We start from the raw sequence: 18,768 nt of genomic DNA, 5'->3' as shown, positions 1-18,768 counted from the left end.
TCCCATGCTACCAAAAAACAAGTGAATTAAATTTATTTAGTGTTAAATGGATATGGAATGTTATACAGTACATGTAAAGACACTTCAAGATGAGTAAAGCAGAACTAATTGCACAAGAGATTAAAGGTTCACCTCAAAAGTCAGTATTATCAAATCATTACAGCTTCCATCTTCAGAGTGCAAGGTATGTCATGCAAAAAAATAGCTCAAAAAATCCCCAAACAGACAAAACCAACATTGTGGTACCACTTAAAATGCTATCATACCACAATATTTTACAAGACATTAAGTGATCATTCATAGAGAATGAAGCATTTTAGCAATAATGAAGAAGTTTTAAACATACTTAACAGATTTTGCATGAACACCAATTCCAGCATTACTATACCTAAGGAACAGGCAACATGCTGGGAGAAAGTACCTAAAAATCAAAGCCTTTTTTATTCATAGCCAATATTACTTTCCGCAAGAGTTATGCAATCTTATTATTCAGATTCCCCACATAACTGGGTAAGGCTCAATACATTTTTACATAGAGCATAATCACATAACCACCACATCAGCAAGACGATTTCATTATCTTGACCAGTTACTACATTTAAAACCATGGTATGATAACATGCCCTGCAAACAAATTGTCTTCTGGGACAGCGTCCTGCATGTAGAAATATAAAACAACTAAAATATACTCCTAACGACTTTAACCCCAAATGAACTATAATTTGTATTTACATATTTTTGAAATATGTAGGTAAAAACTGCAGATGGAAGAGAAGCAGAATACACAAGAGAGCTACAGCAGGGCTGAGTGAACTGATGGGTGCATTCAGTAACCCCAAATGAGACTTGAGCAGGGGGCTGTACCATTCGTACTCTTCCTCCACCCAAGGGGTCTTACCAGGGCTACCAAAGGCAGCTGCTGCCGTGGAAGAGCTGCTCATCCCGCTCACGCACTCCTCGCCCAGCCGGCCGAGCACAGGGAGCAGATCCTTGCACCCCGACCAGTTCCGCTCAGCCAAAAGCGCTGCAAAACACACTTCTACACACCTGCTTCAACTACAGCTTGAACGTTAACACGGAAGAAACACAGGTGATGACAGGATGGTTGTTAACATTTCCACCTCGCAATACTCATATCCTGAGGGCACCAACAGGTTGATTCATTTACCAAAATAAGCATACAAAAAAGGCCAAGTTGTATGCCCTCATATTAGGAATAAACTATTTAACTTCCCGGCTTAAATGTAAGCAAGAGGAACTCAAGAAAGACCTCCTTGAGGTTAATTTTCCAACTACATTCAAAGAAAATAATTTACTGAAACTGTAACTTGCAAGGTCTACTAGCCTTGAAGTGAGGATACAGGTTTAACTATACCTATAGTTAAATAAAAAACTTCAGAAGACATTTTACAGAAATAAAATGCAACTCTAGGAAGTAGGTGGAAAAACACTTCAGTATTCAGCTGGAACACGCTATTTTCATATCCCATCATTCTCAGGAATGTATATTTCATAAATAAAAATACAGAAAAAAATTTGCGTATTCAATCTAAAATCGGATATTTCTAAACTTCTTCAGATAAAATTTGCTTTCTCCCTCACAAATAAGTGATAAACCCTGAAAAAAACCTGACTTTTCAAATCTATCGTGCATGAGAAAACACAGATGAACAAACCAACATCTGGGGAAAAAACATTTTGTACAAGGTTGCAGTTCTAAAACACTTATATTACAAAGCAATGTAAATAAATACCAGGCTAGTACAAAAGCTCTTATTTACAGTTTTACAAATGAAAACATTTTCAGTGTAAATGTAGTGTTTTAAAGAACACAATATTAGTAAAGTGAGTTCCTGTATAGAGCATTACAATTTCTGCTAAATTTCAATGCAGTATTGTATAAAACCATTTTTTCAAGTTAATTTTTGCTTATAATTTAGTACAGCCAAACCCCAGTTTATTCCTGGAATGGTATCTGTTAAAGTGCTGAAAAAGAGGACATTTCTGAAATTTTAGAAAAACATACTGTACATTATTAAAGCTTTATCAAGTCAAAAAATGGTGTATTTTGTTCACATTTGCTACCACACCACCTGTGGATGAAAGTTTTTCAACAACTCGTTGCAATTATCAGGATGGCAGCCATTGGTATCTTCGCATCAAAAGTCTGATGGTTTCCCACAAGTAATTTGTCTTAAGCTTCAGTGGTGGCTTCAGGTTTCATAATCTGGTAAGTAATCAAGTATTCTGGATAAGCCTGAAAGAGTGACACGCACATTCTTTATTATGATTTTCTGGATAAATCCTGAATGTTTGCTAGCGAGGGTAAAAAAAGACAAAGAAAAACGGCAAAAGGTCAAAGGTAAAATGCCTGGAGCATTCAGGAAACATGGATCCTTTCACCTGCAACCACAACTGGAGTTTGTTTTATGCCAAAAGCAAGTCCTAGCACCTCGAAGGTCAGGGAAAAAACCCCCAACACATTGCATGCTTTTAAAAAAAAACACAAGTCTGAAAAACCAAACCAAAAAGCTGTTTACCTGCTCCCCTCTGTAAATGACATATTCTGCCAATGCCAAGCCATTTACACTGGGTCGCCCAGTAACCGAGTGATGTCCTGGGGGAGAATGAGCCATTTTCATAGCACTGAACTGCAGGAAAGACTTGCCCAGTGTCACGCGGCAAAACAGCAATTGCCTGTGTTAAAAGGGAAAAAGGAACATGAACACAAAATACTTGTGAAGACAGCCAAAAAGACTATCTTTGTATTTTGAAACGTTTACTTGTGGGGAACAGTGGAACTTTAAAGCCACTTTAGTCACTCTCTGTAGTTCAGAAAATTCAGAGGTTCTGTTATAAAGGGCAAAAGTTACGCTCCCTTTGGAAAAGCTTGTGAGCCTGAGGGAAGGGTTGGTAATAACAACGAAAAATTTTGATCTTAATTACTGGAAACTGTATGCTTAACAATAGACTCAGAGACTGTCACTACCTTTTCACCTTTATTTTGTATTTTGTTTTTTTTAAAAGTTTTCTGATTGTGACCCCCATCACTCATACCGACAACATAATTCACTTGTGTTCTAACACTAGATTTGTATCTAACAAACAAATCAACATCAAGGCCAAGTGCAAACTCTAGGTCAACACAAAATACCTCATACAAGCATTATTTTTGTAGATCAATGTTAGTACCATTTTGTTTAGCCAAAACTTTTGCTTTTCTAACTCTTCACACAAGACAAATCAAAAAAACCCATCTTACTCAAAACTTTAGAAAGCATGGAAAGACTCTGACATCTTCTATAACTCTAGAAGGTTATTCTCTTTATTTGAGAGCACCAGGAAAGAGTAAGCAATATGAAAAGGGGCAGAGACTGGAAGGAAGGAAGCGGGAAAAACAACCTTATCCCTGTGATACCAATGCAAAACAGTATGCCCGCAAGCACACAAAATAAGTCTCCTGGTTGAAATGATGGCCACTACCCCAACTAACTCCATGAAGTAAGAGTGTCAATAAGATATAACAGGTGTTCTGCAGAAAAATGGATTTAAGAACTCAATTAGTGGTAGAGCCTCCACAAATCCACATCTATATTTTAGTGTGTGAAGCAGCAGTGACATGGGGGTGGACTGTTACAAAGTACATCCTCCTCGAAGAAATACAGCATATGGGTATCACTGATACTCTCCTTTCTCTGTAAAAGGCTATGGACTAAATGCTCATATTGCTGCATCTTTCACACAAGCATCTAGCAGATCCTCTTCATTATCTACCTAACTCTCTAATTTTTAAAATAAGTTAAGGGCAAAGGTTTGGTTAAATGCACTGAAGATGGTTAAAGAAGGTTCTTTAACGCTTAAATATCAAAGTTTTCTGAAAGTCTCTATTAGGCCCAGCATATAGAGAGTGCTGAGAAGGTTTGGTTACCAAGCAAACCTTTTCTTCAGAGAGACTCTGATGACTTGATGGTCTATGACACAATACCCAAAGGCAAAATCAGATCTTTTGAATGACTTACCTGTGGCAAACATAACAAGATCTATCTTTGTGAATGGGACATCCAGTGCCACCTCCAATTCCATACACATACTGATTGCTTTTTGAAGAATTTTCAGCAAAATAAATCCCAGCTCCAAACATACCACCTATATAGGCATGTCTCTCATCAAAGCCCTTGTGAATGATTGCATTCACAAACGGGGAGCCTAGAAGAAAGGAAGTACAATTCTGAAAATACAGCATACAGATTTTTTTTATTTGTCACAATTCAATCATCCATTCCCAACATTTTTTTTTGTAGGGTTTCTTGTACACATACAAGGAAATCAATCTCCAGAAATTCTGACATGATTTACACAGACATCTTGCTAGGGGTATTCTCCAAATGACCGTAGCTGCTAAGTGTACATTTTTAATACAGGCTTGCAAAAGATAGTATCTGAGACAACTCCTGCTGCAAGAGAATGCTCTATAAATCTGCACTCCTTTGGCAGAACTTCATTCTAACCAAGATTCATTGAACGCATTGCTACACAAATCTTGTGTTCTTCCTAACACTAAGTAGATTGCATTTACAAAGCGTTAAATGTCAATCAATATTTATTCACTTGCAGTTGTCATAAAATTTAGCCTTCAAGAATAATCTGTTCAAAATGGTTGGATTCTGCATCTCAAGACACCTGACACCTATTAATTTTCACAAAAAGTGCAGGGTTTCTTAGTAAGGATTTTTAAAACAGTATATATAAATATGAAAGCACCTTTAGAGAAAAGATGTTCAAAGAGCACATGGCATTTCAGAGTTACGTTAGGAATTATAGTGAAAACAATCCAAAGCTAAAGATGATAAAACCATATATGAAGCAGAAGAACATTCCAGATGAGAATGAGAAAAATCTGACAACTGCTTGTCATCTTCCGCAAGTGGCATATGTGGTTAAAGATATATGCTAATGTTTAAAAAAATTTATATAAACTAAAGACTTCAAAAAAATAAAACAGAACACTCATAAAGCATTAAATTGCTTTGTTCCAGCGATAATTTTGTTATTATCTAACTAACCTAAAAGACTTTCCTTTAAAGACAGGTCATTCAATTAAGAGGCCATTTCCTCTCACAGGGGTACAGACCGCAGTCAAAAGACAGGATTTAGACATCTACAAGTTTGGGCAAGCAGTTCATTACTGTGTTATTGCTGCTTCCAACAGTAATGGATTATGTTGGGAACTATGTAGCTTTCATTGTTAAGGATGTATCGTGAACTTGCTTAATTTGCTCGTCAGGATAAACTACATATTTGTGCACAGGAGAGCTTTCAATTGGTGTTAATTTGCTAATTATAAGCTATCTTTTCTGGAATAATGACCAAGAACTAAGTTACCAAATTAGAAAAAAAAAGAAAACAAAAAAAATTTCACCCTAAACCCCAAAACAACCCATAGCAGAATAAAGTTTGACCCTTAGTAATTTTGGTCATACAGCCAGTAAAACAGAATTAGTAACTTAACCATGGAGGAGGCACACCCCTTAATCTCCATTCATAATTGCTAAAATGTTTTCTCTTAGAACTCTGAAGTCTCCTTTAGGGAGAAACAAGGAGATGCAAATTTCAGAAGAAAGATGCAGTGTGTTATATGTCCTCACTGTGACACATATAAACATTTGTTGAATAAAACTCATGCGAAACCTAGAGCCCATTTCCATTAAGAAAATTTACTTCGTTTGAGCTAGTCGAATGAAGCGTTGATGGTGAAATGAGTTCATAAGGTACATTTCAATATCTCACCATGAAACAGCATCCTTTCATTAGCGTGGTTATGATTCTCTTCAGAAACTTCTTTCCTCCTGTGAGTATATCTTTCCCATAGTTTTTTGTTGCACACTTTCTGAATCTGAAAGTCAAAAAATGTAAGTTCTGCTCTGAAATGGAAAACTTCTATTTGCTTTACTTGACAGATGTTTAACCTACAGTGGCTATACCACAGTACACTTACACCGCCACTTAAACAAGAATACTTTCCTTAGAACTCAATGAAACACAAATTCTCTAACTTATCCTGCAGAAGCTGATTGTTATAGTGTAATTAAGTTAATCGTAATTATATGCTTCATTAAGACTCAATTACTTTTAAACATCTGCTGAGCAATGCAATACCTCCTAGTTTAAATTTAGCAGGCTTAGTCACAATTCTACTTGAGTATCACTCCAAATATAGCGTGATGCCAAACCACTAGTAAAAAGATCACCTAGTAAATGAAGTAGTGTCTTCCATGATGACTTCTAGAACACTTTTAAAAGAAAGTAACTTATGTAGTCTCTGCAAAGGTATGCTGGACATTGGTGAAGCCTTATGTGTGTAGATAACAGCATATCAATTCTACTGTGAAAACTGTAACATCAGTTCAGAATAAAACTTAGTTTTATTTCAAGTACTTACTTGAAAATCAAAGTCTCTACCATTTTAATGAAAATGACCGTTTCTTCAGGGGGAAAAAAAAATGAACAGAAACCAAAATTCCACTAAATTATTTAAAGCAAGGTTGTCTACTGCCTAGTGTTTTAAGCTTCTCTGGCGTTAAATCCAGACAAAATAAGTACCCTTACTTACAGGCTTCAAGAGTTTTGCCTTCACTTCTTGCTGTTTTCTGTTTTTCCCTGCCGTTCCCTCAACGGAAACCCTTCTTTTGTTTCCTAGAAAACCTTCTGTCTTTTTCTTCATATGTTTTGCAGTTTTCTGTGAGGTCCTTCTATGTCAATGTCTCATAAAATTTCTTAATGACTCTTAACCCATAAGCAGTGTTTCCCTATAATCTTACTCTCTGAATTTCCCTGGAAGATGATCTTTATCCTGTGCATGTCTCAGAATGGCGTGTCTTATCACACTATGGAACTCAACAAACAAACATAGAACATCTTATGGACATTTTCTTTTCAGCCAAAACTCTTGTAAGGTGTAACCACTGACCACACAAATGCAGCAGCTACCTTTAAGATGTTGTATCTATTGAATACTCCGCCAGCATGTCCTCCATCTCTATGCTCTCGGACAGTACTCTGCATCTGCAGATTGAGAATTTTAAGGAGGATCAGTTTGTTTCAGACCACATTCAAAACAGATATCCTTCACACAGACAAATAATCAAAAGAACTAATTCTGTCTAAAAAAAAAACCCAAAACAACGCAAGAACTTTTTAGGCAATAATTATATGCCAGATTTTGTGGATGCACATGAACATGTTTAATGATTATTTTTTTTTTAAAAAAACAACCTAATCTATTTAGAGTATTGTTTCTTCAGAATTTTATTCTGTGTGGTTATGACACTTTGGAAGGAAGTGACTTAAAGCTGTGTGTAACAGACAGGACATTGGCAGTATAGAATTTATATGTTATATCAAAGAGGTTTTCTATAGTAGAGGTTTTAAAAATACTACAACCAGTAATAACATGGGTAAGAAAAAAGTTATGGACATTATGAGCACAGATTATAAGCAGTGCAGTCGAAGTTGGAAACCTGAACTACCCTTATGCAAGTTTTTCTTAGGCTTAGAGATGTTTATTGCACTGTTAAATTGTCTAGCAATACTACTTTATCTGCTTCTTTAGTAGAAATAACAATACTGAGATACTACAAGGAAAGGCATACCTCTTCTTCTACTGATTGAAATTCCTTATCTTCAGTGGAAAGATCTATGAGAATAGTTCCGCTACCAGAAGTATTTAGAGTCAGATACGGGTTAAGTCCTGTGAATGTAACAAAAGACAACAGTTTCAGAAATTGCTTTAAGACTGCTGATTTGGAATGATAACCAGTAACATTCTTCTTTTTAAAGGGACTATTTTCTCAAAACTCAATTTACAAAATGAAGAGATTGCCTGCTAAGGAAGGCAGAGATTACCAATGACTATAATTGCCTTCCATCAGCCTCATACATTTTTGTGGATGTCATAGTGCAATCCCTCCAATCATTTTGTTAGTTTCAAACAAATTTTTTCAGCATCTCGGTTTAGAGCCTCTACCTATATGTTACCATGCACACACTATAAACGCAATGAGAAGTACAGCAGCTGGGTCTGGATGCAGATCAACAGCAATCATTTCCATTGATCTGTGGTTACTGATCAATCACTCTCTCAACAAGAATAAACCTTTCAGACACACGAACCCATTTGTGTTTAGCTCAGTATGTTAATGTACACGGCAGGGAAACTATATGTAAGCAGTTGCTTACTTAAGGGTTCGTTCAACTCTAGGCAGTGAAACAGTGAGCAACCCGTCCCTGTACAGAGTCCATGACTACTGATGGTGATGGCATCATGAACAAGAGAATTGACTTGAAGTGCTAATTCAGTAGGATTAATCTTCCCACGGATCATGCAGAAAGAGCAGACAGAAGAACTAAGATTGTGCACCTAAAAGGCCTCAGCCCAATATCATAACAAATATGCCCCCCAAAAATTTGGAATTTTATGCAGAATCCATTGTCAATTTACATATAGACAGACTTCAATCACAACTGGCAAGTAATGGTAATGTAGTTACCGGACATAAGAATACAAAGACAGGGTACATCAGGTGTCTCTTTGCCCATGGCCTTCCCAGACAACTAGCAGAGTTAGATACTGGGTCCTAACCAGAGCATTTGGGGTCTAACCAGATACGGGGTCTGTCATAATCTCTCTAGAAAGGAATAATGTGTGGAAAAGGGAAATTACAGATTCATCCACAGTCAGGAGCCTCACATTAGCAGTGTGCAACTGGAATAGTGTATAGAAAATTGACAAAACAACTGAACGACAACAATCGTTCATGCCCCAAAAGCACAGCCTAGAAAAAAAAAATATTGAGTTGCTGGAATATTCTGTTTAAGTACTTAGGCCTGTGGTTAATGTTACAAATGAAAGTGTCAGGCCTTTTATGGCAAGACAGCAAGAGTCTAGAAAGAATGGGGGTGGGAGTGGCGAAGGAATGTTTGACATTTTGTCTATATACAGACACTAAAATATGTACAGATATACATATGCTCAAAAATATATCAGTCCTACTTGGAAGGCAAAACCAGTGTATGATTACTGGTTGTGTAAACTTTGTACTCAAACAGGACACGAGGCTGAAATGACACCTTAAAAGTAACTTCTATCCAAAATACTCAATGAATCTGACAAAAACTATCTGACAATTACAAGAAAATTACGAAGATTTGCTTAAATACTTCATTACTAGAAGAAGGATTATCTTAAGGGTTGGTTAATACTGTTTTAAGGAGCAAAACAAATTTAGAGCTTGGGATAGTGACTCTCATTACTATGGAGTGCAGATTTTATAATGAAAATTCACAGATGATGTCTCAAGAGGGAAAAAAAATCCTACCAATTCTAACTCGTTTCTTCAATTTCTATGAAACACAGCAAAACAATAGCAAGTGATGTTTCAGTGAGACAAGGAGGAAACAAAGGTTTGGGTTCTTTTTTGTCTCTTACGCAGTCATATTTAAACGAAGCACATTATTCCCAGGATTGGGCTATCAACAGTGCTGCACAAATAAAGAGGTTTTAGCATAAACATCAATACAAACTGAAGCTGTTAAACAAAGTAATTATGTTAATTTTGGTTCACTGGAAGCACACCAACTGTATTTTTAAAGAAAAGTATATATAAGAATTTCAGCTGGCTTTCTGAGAGAGCAAACACAGTATTCTTTTGCAGAACCCAATGGAACAGTATGTAACAGGCCCTAACCCAACAACAGAGAAGGTGCTCTGCTCTCCCGAGTGCTCCAATGAAGATAAATACACCCTACCTCAAAAAGCTTACAATCATTTTGCACTAGATCTTAGTACCTAAGTAAACACAAAATAGTGATCACAAAGAAAAAAAAATAAATTAAAGAACTGAAAGGCAAGATTCACAGCACAAATAAGTGCTTATGTTTCAAGTCGGAAGACATTCTTATCATTTGAAGTGCTGTTTTCTAGGACAAGTTTTATTATCAATTCTTTTTAATGAGATACAACCCAGAATAATCCAAAGCATTTATAAAAATGGATTCTATATAGGCAGTGTTACATAATAATTTGAAACCAGTATATACCTTGCTGTCCAGAAATGAGTCTTTCAACTCCTTTAATGATTTTATGCCTATGGCCATAAGCATTAATTCCAATTTCTTTTAATTCTTTGTGTCCCATTTCAACCAATACATCCAGTGTTATCTGTAATGAAAGCAACACCATTATTTTGCAGAAGAGCATAAACGGACTAGAACAGCTGCCAATGACAGTGAAAATATACCTCACAATAGTTAAATAGCAAGTGTGCAAAGAACATGGAGACTGTAGTGTATTATTCTTGTACTTTACTTTTACTCAACTGTTTTATCCAAACTCTCTCTTCAGATAAATATGCTACAAACCACAATTGTGTAACTTTTATTGCTTTCAAGAATCATGTTTCTGATTGAGAATTTTCCAGATGTATTCAAGTCAACAGAAACAAAACCCCAGAAATTACTAATCAACACTGACTACTTATTTCCTCCACCATTTATACTACTGAAAGGAAACATGCCTACACTCTCAAACAGATATAGACATTATTGCCCCCAGCTTTTAATAAAAAAAATCCAGTGACACTCCTTTCTTTCATTCCACTCCTTTTGACATTCACTCATTTTAAATCTGTCTCATTACGTTATTCTAAACGGTCAGTATTTATTCCCTTGCCTTCTAGGGGAGTATCTGGAAATAAATATAGCTACTCACCTGTTCTCTCTCAAATATGTCAATCAGATGTTCAAGGCCAAGGTTCCGCACAAACTGATTTATGCTAAAATCTACACCTGAAACTGGGTAAGAACAAAAACTCAAAATGAACATTCATACATGTATTGTAAATTAAAGTACACACATCCCACACTGTCTGCGGCAATAACGAGACAGAAATTCCTGGTCTTCTGAAGATGGGGAATAAATACCTGTTTCACTAACCAGTGACAACTATTACTTAATCTACCCTAGTACCGTAATACTACCCCTCCCAAGAGCAGTGTTGGTGCTTCCATGAGCTAAGCAACTAACTAGCTACCACAAATGCAGGTTCAAACAGAAAATATTTTAATAACCAAAACGCTACAGAAGTAACCTTTTCAAGGTATCTTATCTAAGGATAGATAGATAGATAACGTTTGTAGTAAAGTACCGCCTGGTATGGAGCCAAGTTTCATTTGACTTCTTTTTTTTAAAAACACAATTCACCATTTTGGTTCCATACAGCAAAACAGGAATATTTTTAAAGATTCTGTAAGGCTAAAGTACTAAAATCTTACACTACAAGACTTTCAGACTTCTGTTCCTCGTTAACAATATCATAAGGAACCGGGATACTGCATATGTCACAGTAGCTGTGTGCATGTGTGGGAAATGCTACACTTGTGTATTCTTTTTACCATATGGTAGAAAATGTTATTCATTCCTAACCGAGAAAGTCTCACCTTCTTTTTTCTCGAGAACAGTGGCTCCCTCTGCACTGTTTGTACCAACAACAGAAGGAAGTTCAGAAAAACTACCCGACAAGTTGTCAAGACTACTTGCAGCAGACAGACTGGATGGACTGGATGGAACAGAAGACAGGGAATCGCTTGTAGAACCTGTAGCCTGAGACACACTTATAACCTGAGGTTTGTAGCAAGTCGGTAAGGCAGAAGGAGGCATTGCTGCTGTCAGTAACGCGCTGACATCATCTGCCTAAATAGCAGAAAACAATTTATTAAAACAGACAAACACTTTTACACAACTTTTTTTTTCCACTACCATGCATTATCATTATTCCAGAATTCTTACGTATACTGCAAAATAAATAAATGCGTATTGGAAAAATATGCATTTTACAACACAGTTTACAAATGGCTTTTTGTGCCAACAGCATACATGAAACCGTAAATAATTTATGAATAAAAACTGCAATAAGATAAAAAAGTAAAGACTCTAAAGTTTCTAAAAAACTTTACAGACAGTTAAACAGAATTAATTTTCTAGGAAAAATGAACAAAAGCTTCTAGTGGCAATCACAATTTATGAAACAAAGCAGTTACTCTGAGTGTAGCTTTGAACTGTATCGTAGTACTTAAAAAAAACAACCAAACACCCAAAAACTTAACAGCCAGAGAGTTTCCTAAATTTATGTTGCTACAAAGTTTGCTTACATTTTATCGCCACAACTGTAAGTACCAAATTAAAAGCACCAAATTATAAGCATGAATTCCTTTTGTTGGTGGCTTCCCCACTTTATCCTGAAATAAGAAGTCTTGAGCGAGAAAATAAAGAAGGTTTATAACAGCTCTACTGACTTTCCTTACCAGACACGTGTAAACACCAGAGAAACCACAGTATTTTGAATTTTGCAGAAGCTGCTGTATTACCTTTTTTTTTTTAAAGGATAGTTTCTAAATGAGCTGCCACAAATGGTAGGTAAGTACAGATTTCCCAAGTAGAGCCTCATCACTTACAGTGACCAGGTCCAATGGTGTTTGTCCTTCCTGGTTTTTCAGAGTAGGATCAGCCCCATGTGCCAGCAGCAAGGCACAAAGCTGTGTCCTTCCTTTCTGGGCTGCTTCATGCAGAGGTGTGAAAGCCCATTTGTCCGTAGCGTTCACACATGCGTTATATTTTATAAGTAAAGCTGCTACATCAACATGCTGGAAAAATAAAAACACGTGTTAAATTCCAAGGTACCACAGTGTATCAAACTAACTCAGAACTATTACTAACACCTCTCTGTAAACCTCATTCTGAATTTTCTTAGAATATGTTTATGTTTTAATTAAGATTAAAAAAGATTATTAAAACAAGGTGTTTTCTTCCTCACCTATTACATAAGAGTAAAATGTTACTATTTTTCCTCTTGTGAAAAAAGGATAGACTACAACAGAATCCCAAATCCAGGGGACTCTGAAGGAAAAAAAGTCTGAATTTGAACTTCCAGTTTGGAAAGTACTCCAACTGTTTTAAAAACTTCATCCAAGCTCAAAAATCCAGGAAGTCCACAGAAAACAATTACTGTCTCAATACCAGCCAAATAAGTGAAAATGAAATCATGCTGATAAAATTTGACTGGCACAGATAAGGAAACGCATTTTATGGAACACTGTTCAGGCTGTTGGCTTTCTAAGTGTTCATGTTCAGAAAACTCAATTCTGTAAACTCCAGCCATGACTTTACAAATTCAAGAGAGCCTTCACCTATACAATGAGCTGACTATGACTGAATTATTTTTTTTGTATTTTAGAAATAAGATCACAGTACAACTCAATGGCAAAAGCTTTCTAGAGAGTACTGGCTCACAATGCTGTCAATGAAATACATCATTTTTTTTTTTGATAAAGCAAGCCTCGGAAAGTTTGAGATATTTACCCCATAAGATGCTGCATTATGCAGAGGAATCAAACCTCCTTTATCCTGTGCATTCACATCTGCTCCATGCTGTAACAGGTATTCTGCAACCTCCAGATTGTTGTAACCAGCTGGAAGGTTGCAAAAGGATATAATAAATAGAACATATTAAAAAAAAAAAAATCCTCAACAGACTGCAGAAAAGTAATAATTCACTTAAATTACTTGAAAGTTAAGATGTCGATCCCAGTGAAGACAGCGTATTACCTATTACAAGAGTATTTGGTTTTAAAACCTCTGTCACTAAGCAATAAAAGATCCTCTTTGGCCAGAGAGAATAGGAAATCAAAGTCATTAAACAGTTTAGAAGAGATATATAAGATTAATATGCATAAAATGCTTTTATTTTTTTAAAAGAGAAATTAGGGAATCCTCTATCTTAAGGCTACACTTTAAACTTGCTTAAACATAGAAAGTTCAACCACAGTAACTAATAACTCTGATCAAACCAAGCAATTAAAACACTGACCTGCTAAATGTAGCGGTGTTGAATGCCGTCCTTGTGTATCCCGACAGTTGACATTATCAGGTGAACACAGCTTTTTTACTCGAGCCAAACAACCTTTCTTCGCAGCATCTAGTAGAGCTGCATCTCCTCTAAGTAAGTCTTGAATATCAGTATCACCGTCTTTAACAAGGTCTAGAGGAGTATTTCCATCTCTGTTTTTCTTTGTAGGGTCAGCTCCATGCTGTGTACATCAAAAAGAGGTGGTAAGAATGTAAGTAGAATAAATGCATTGCGCCTTAGGCACCTTATGCCTTATCAAGCAAATATTCTGTACATATTTGAATCCTTCAGAGAGAGCCTTCCATTTACTGCGTAAGAAAGGACAACATAATTGCTAGTATTATCCCTTTTACTGAAAACATTGTTAACTACAACCATTTAGAAACCACAAAACACAAATCAAATTCTCAAAGAACTTACATTTCAGACTGAACAAGGAAGGAAAGGAAAGGAAAAGTAACCTCTCTCCAGCATATGTAATACCTGTAACAGGAGTTTGCAAATCTCGTATTTTCCTTTTGCTGCAGCTTCATGCAAGGGAGTGAATTTCCATAAGTCAGCTACGTTGACAACTGCACCATGTTTAACCAACAGTTCTGCAACTTCATAGTGACCATATGAGCAAGCATTATGTAAAGGGACGAGTCCTCTGCAAACAACCAAAAAAAGAGAAAAGTTCTGTTTAAAAATTGGGTCTTTTTTCACAAAGTGATATGAACTTACAACACAACGCACCTTCAACAATCAAACCACAACAAAAACTGTTGGTTTTTTAAAAATTTTCACAATAGTCTAATATAGTAGGAATACCTACTGCCCAAGTGGTAAAAATGCAACCAGCAGTGGCACTGAAGAGAAGCAAAAACACAGGGCCAGAGAAACTCTTGACAGTCTAGTCTCTAGTACTGCAAAATACTTTTGTGGATATTCTGAACATCTTCATTCTAACAGAACCTTCCATGAAAATAAAAAAGAATTGAATGTCTGAAGAAAGACAGGATGTTTACCAGCTAGCAATATTCCGGAGGTGACAGATATCAGCAATTACAATTACCAAGAAAATACACATTTAAGTATTTACCCCTTATCTTTTGCATGCACATCAGCTCCATGTTGAAGAAGATATTCAACAACAGATACCCTATTATATCCAGCTGCAAAATGAAGTGGTGTAGACTGACGACCTTCAATATCTCTGCAGTTCACACTTTGAATTGTACATAGTTTCTGTGAAAAGCCCAAAACAAAACATACATCATTATACACAGTGTTGGCACACTTTTAATTTAGTCATAAAATGTTGTTACAGACATCTAATTTTGAAAAATTGTTTTCATTAAAAAGAACGGGGTTTTTTATTAATTTATTTTTACATAAAACCTTTGCTTTTCACAGATTGTGTCCCAAGAAAACAAATAATTAAATACTCCCTCCTCCCAAATCCACACCTGTGACTTCATATTTACGCTTTTTATATAAAACAAACTTCTGGAGGTGGTGAACATGACATTTTGTCATCTGTAATATTTGTGCAAAAGCCTTGGGACAGGGATCACAACTCTAAAGCGGTCAGTAAAGGGCTATTTGATTGCTTGTTTTGAGAAATTATAGTTTGGTATATGATTCCCTCATTTTTAGGATGGATTTAAGCTTACTTTTACAGTATCCACATCTCCAGCCTTTGCAGCCTCCAGCAATTGTCGATCTGCATCGGAATTACCTAATGGGATACCTTCTGCAAAATAAATGAGGTTGCATGACAGGTTAAGTGTATGTAGTTAAAGGACTATGTTAAGACAGTCAATCATTTGAGTATTTCAGGGATTCCCCTTAAAAAAAGTTAACCAATTATAGACAAGTTTTGGCTTTTCTTACTATCTACAACTGTAGCTATTAGCTCTAACAGTGTTTGCAAAGTTGCCGTTAGCAACACGCTTCCTATCCATTTCGAAGTACTGTGGAACCAACTAAAGATTCTTATTTCAGTATGTACCCTGTTGCCTCTGTTCACAATTGCAAAGTACAAACCAGACATTTTTTGCTTTTGAAACTCATTTTCTACAAGATCCCCAACTCCCTACGTCAGGATTTTTCCAAAACTATTCCACGTGGTTACACCATTACATATTCTGAGCATCTCTGACAATCTGTATAGCTGAATACCAGAACGCAAATGATATTGCTAACTACACCTAGAGCAGGCACCCTCCCAGTGCATGTGGTTATGGAATAAGAACTGCACAACTTAGTACTGTCTTTTGTAGAAAGTACTTTTTTGGGAATTGTGTTCACTATTATTTCTTGACAGCACTTGAAATGTCAAGTAAAACGAAGCACCACATAACTTCAGAAGTGGATCTTGAATACATCAATTGTACCTTGCAGTAGCTGTTGCACACTTTCAGTCCCCATTTGTAAGGCTGTAAAGCCCTGCAGAGACACAATGGAAGGATCGCATCCAGAGCTCAACAGCAACCTGCACGTCTGAAGATGACCACAATGTGCTGCTCTATGAAGAGAGGTCTGGCCAAGATTATCTAATGCATTAACCTAAAACACAGACAAGAAATACCACCATCAAAACTTAATATTAAAGCTGTTTTCATTGCTGACTGGGAAAGCATCACAAGTAGTCTTCTTAGTTTAATTAAAATAACATATTCAGCATATTTGTAAAGGTCATAACATTTCAAATAGTAAAATTTAAACAAAAGTAGTTCATAAAGTTCTAACTACTTTACTGAGGAAGAACAGGACCCTTTTAGAGACATGTGATTAATCCAGCATCAACAAACAGTTACAGCAATTCTACCACGTACAGAAATAGGCCCTTATTTTGCTCGTGGCAGCACAAATCCTCAGTGCCAGCATGCAGAACAGCTTTTACCTGCATTGGTTTATCGTAATTTTTCGAGAGTGAGGACTTCCTATGTGTTTCAGTCAAGATGTATTTAACAATTTAAAGCTCTGCACCCAAAAGTTACTTGTGTTCCCTACTGTTCCTCTGGTTTTGATCATTGCTTTGGAAAACTCATGGCAGTCAGGCTGTAATCAAATTTCCACGAGAGAGAGATTCAACTCCTAGTTCTGCAGGAATCAAGCATTACAGAGAGTATCTCCTTCCCACTTTCTCTTTCTGTGGAAGTTTCAACTGAACACTGTGTTATGATTTCACATTTTGCCTTCACTGTAATTTTTACTGCACACGTCCAAAGTCTACCTGTTACACAGTTCAGTCTAGCTTCTTGTTGTTCGTATATATCCCTTACTTTTTTTTCCTTAAATATTTCATTACCACTGCTGGACAATGAACTGAATAAGATACTCCACAAGCTTTCAGTTATCAGTGATAACTACCTCTGCATTTCTTATAAAAGAGGACCAAAACAACAATGACGCCTCAATGTATGGGGCTGTACTGATGGCCTATGTCTTAAGTGTATGAAATCTACAACCTTCCAAAATGAACTATGTCAGAAAAACCTGTCTACTCAGCTGTCCATTCTCATGGTATGAAAACCTACGTAGTAGGCAAACCTCAACAACAACAAAAAAGTATGAATAGTAACTCATACCTTAGCTTCATGTTTCACAACTACTTCAACAACATCATTATGAGCCTTTTCTGAGGCCACATGCAGAGGAGTCAAGAAGCTTTTTTAAAAAAAAAAAAAGAAAGAGTAATTATAGAATTTATTTTGCAAAGTCTTCTAAACGCACACTTAGGAGTATTCATTTGTAACCACTCACTCTTTTGTTTTTTCATTGATGTTGGCTCCTTTCCTCAGCAGCAATTCACATACTTGTTTTCTCTTAGGATATGGAGATGCAGCAGCACAGTGCTGAGAACATTAAAAACGGTAGCATTAACAACTAGCTAGCAGTATACAGGTTTTAATGCTTGCTGATTAGCTGGCAGTTAAGAGCTGGTTGTATGCAGTCAACAGAAAAAAAAACCCAAACATGCAGAAGCTTATTGATTTGGGAGATTCCACATGGGCTTTTGGATTTACTCTTGTATTTTCCAGAGCTCCCTCTCCAATAATTGCTGGAAACCTTCAAGCTTTAGAAACAAATCTAACATTTGTAAGCTTACTGTTGCTTAAAACTAGAGCATTCTACAGAAAAACAGTCACTTAGACAACCTAAAATAAACAGGTGATTTAGATTAGTCTTAACATTAACCTTAAGAACAAAATATTAATCAACAGTATTTAACTAGACACTTGATATTCCAGGTTCGTCTGAATTACACTGTTTGACACTAAAATTTTTAGTTCTAAACTATTACCTAGTATGTTTAGGTCAGCCACAATATATGCAAAATAATGAATAAATCCTGAGATATTACCAATGCTGTCTCATGTGTTTGAGGATGCTTGAAGTTCACCGTCTCCAAAGAAAGATGTTTCTTTATACGAGCCACATCCGATTCTCTTGCAGCCTGTAGCAGTGAGTGACCTTTGAATTCATCTTTAAAAAGAAATACATACATACCAGAAGGTTACACTCCTTAACTCAAGAAGGACCAAGAGGATTGTTTCTTTCAGTTAGATAAAAATACTCATTTTAATCAGCACACCACGGTGCAGACATTTCCAACTCAAACTTACATTTTTACATCACTTGACAGAACTTGTTAGCCAAGTCAATATGCTACAGGAATGCGCTTTGCTTCTAAACCAAAGCCAGAGACATCCCAACTGGCTGAACAAGATCTATTTCACTCACCACTGTTCTAGCCCCACTCTTTGCATATGTACCAATTCAAGCATATATAAATCGCTACTTCTGACCTGTCTTTCAAAAA

General features: G+C 36.3%; 1 protein-coding gene across 1 annotated transcript in view; it reads right to left on the bottom strand.

Annotated features, from left to right (window-relative positions):
* Window positions 1–16: 16 nt before the first annotated feature.
* The window catches only part of TNKS2 (tankyrase 2), a 32,362-nt gene continuing 13,610 nt past the window's right edge, over window positions 17–18,768 (bottom strand). The window contains exons 9-27 of the mRNA XM_074590555.1: window positions 18,310–18,431; window positions 17,709–17,800; window positions 17,534–17,612; window positions 16,337–16,508; window positions 15,614–15,693; window positions 15,040–15,185; window positions 14,442–14,607; window positions 13,920–14,139; window positions 13,412–13,521; window positions 12,508–12,696; window positions 11,494–11,746; window positions 10,766–10,848; window positions 10,096–10,216; window positions 7,650–7,747; window positions 6,988–7,062; window positions 5,788–5,893; window positions 4,020–4,206; window positions 2,541–2,697; window positions 17–2,257 (exon numbers count right to left, since the gene is read on the bottom strand). Of these exons, the coding sequence (XP_074446656.1) occupies window positions 2,195–2,257; window positions 2,541–2,697; window positions 4,020–4,206; window positions 5,788–5,893; window positions 6,988–7,062; window positions 7,650–7,747; window positions 10,096–10,216; window positions 10,766–10,848; window positions 11,494–11,746; window positions 12,508–12,696; window positions 13,412–13,521; window positions 13,920–14,139; window positions 14,442–14,607; window positions 15,040–15,185; window positions 15,614–15,693; window positions 16,337–16,508; window positions 17,534–17,612; window positions 17,709–17,800; window positions 18,310–18,431 (2,519 nt within the window). The 3' untranslated portion in view covers window positions 17–2,194. The remainder of the gene's footprint in view (window positions 2,258–2,540; window positions 2,698–4,019; window positions 4,207–5,787; window positions 5,894–6,987; window positions 7,063–7,649; window positions 7,748–10,095; window positions 10,217–10,765; window positions 10,849–11,493; window positions 11,747–12,507; window positions 12,697–13,411; window positions 13,522–13,919; window positions 14,140–14,441; window positions 14,608–15,039; window positions 15,186–15,613; window positions 15,694–16,336; window positions 16,509–17,533; window positions 17,613–17,708; window positions 17,801–18,309; window positions 18,432–18,768) is intronic.

The sequence above is a fragment of the Larus michahellis genome, chromosome 6, assembly GCF_964199755.1.
Source record: "Larus michahellis chromosome 6, bLarMic1.1, whole genome shotgun sequence".
Lineage (NCBI taxonomy): Eukaryota > Metazoa > Chordata > Aves > Charadriiformes > Laridae > Larus > Larus michahellis.
This window is presented reverse-complemented; position numbering and strand designations above follow the sequence as displayed.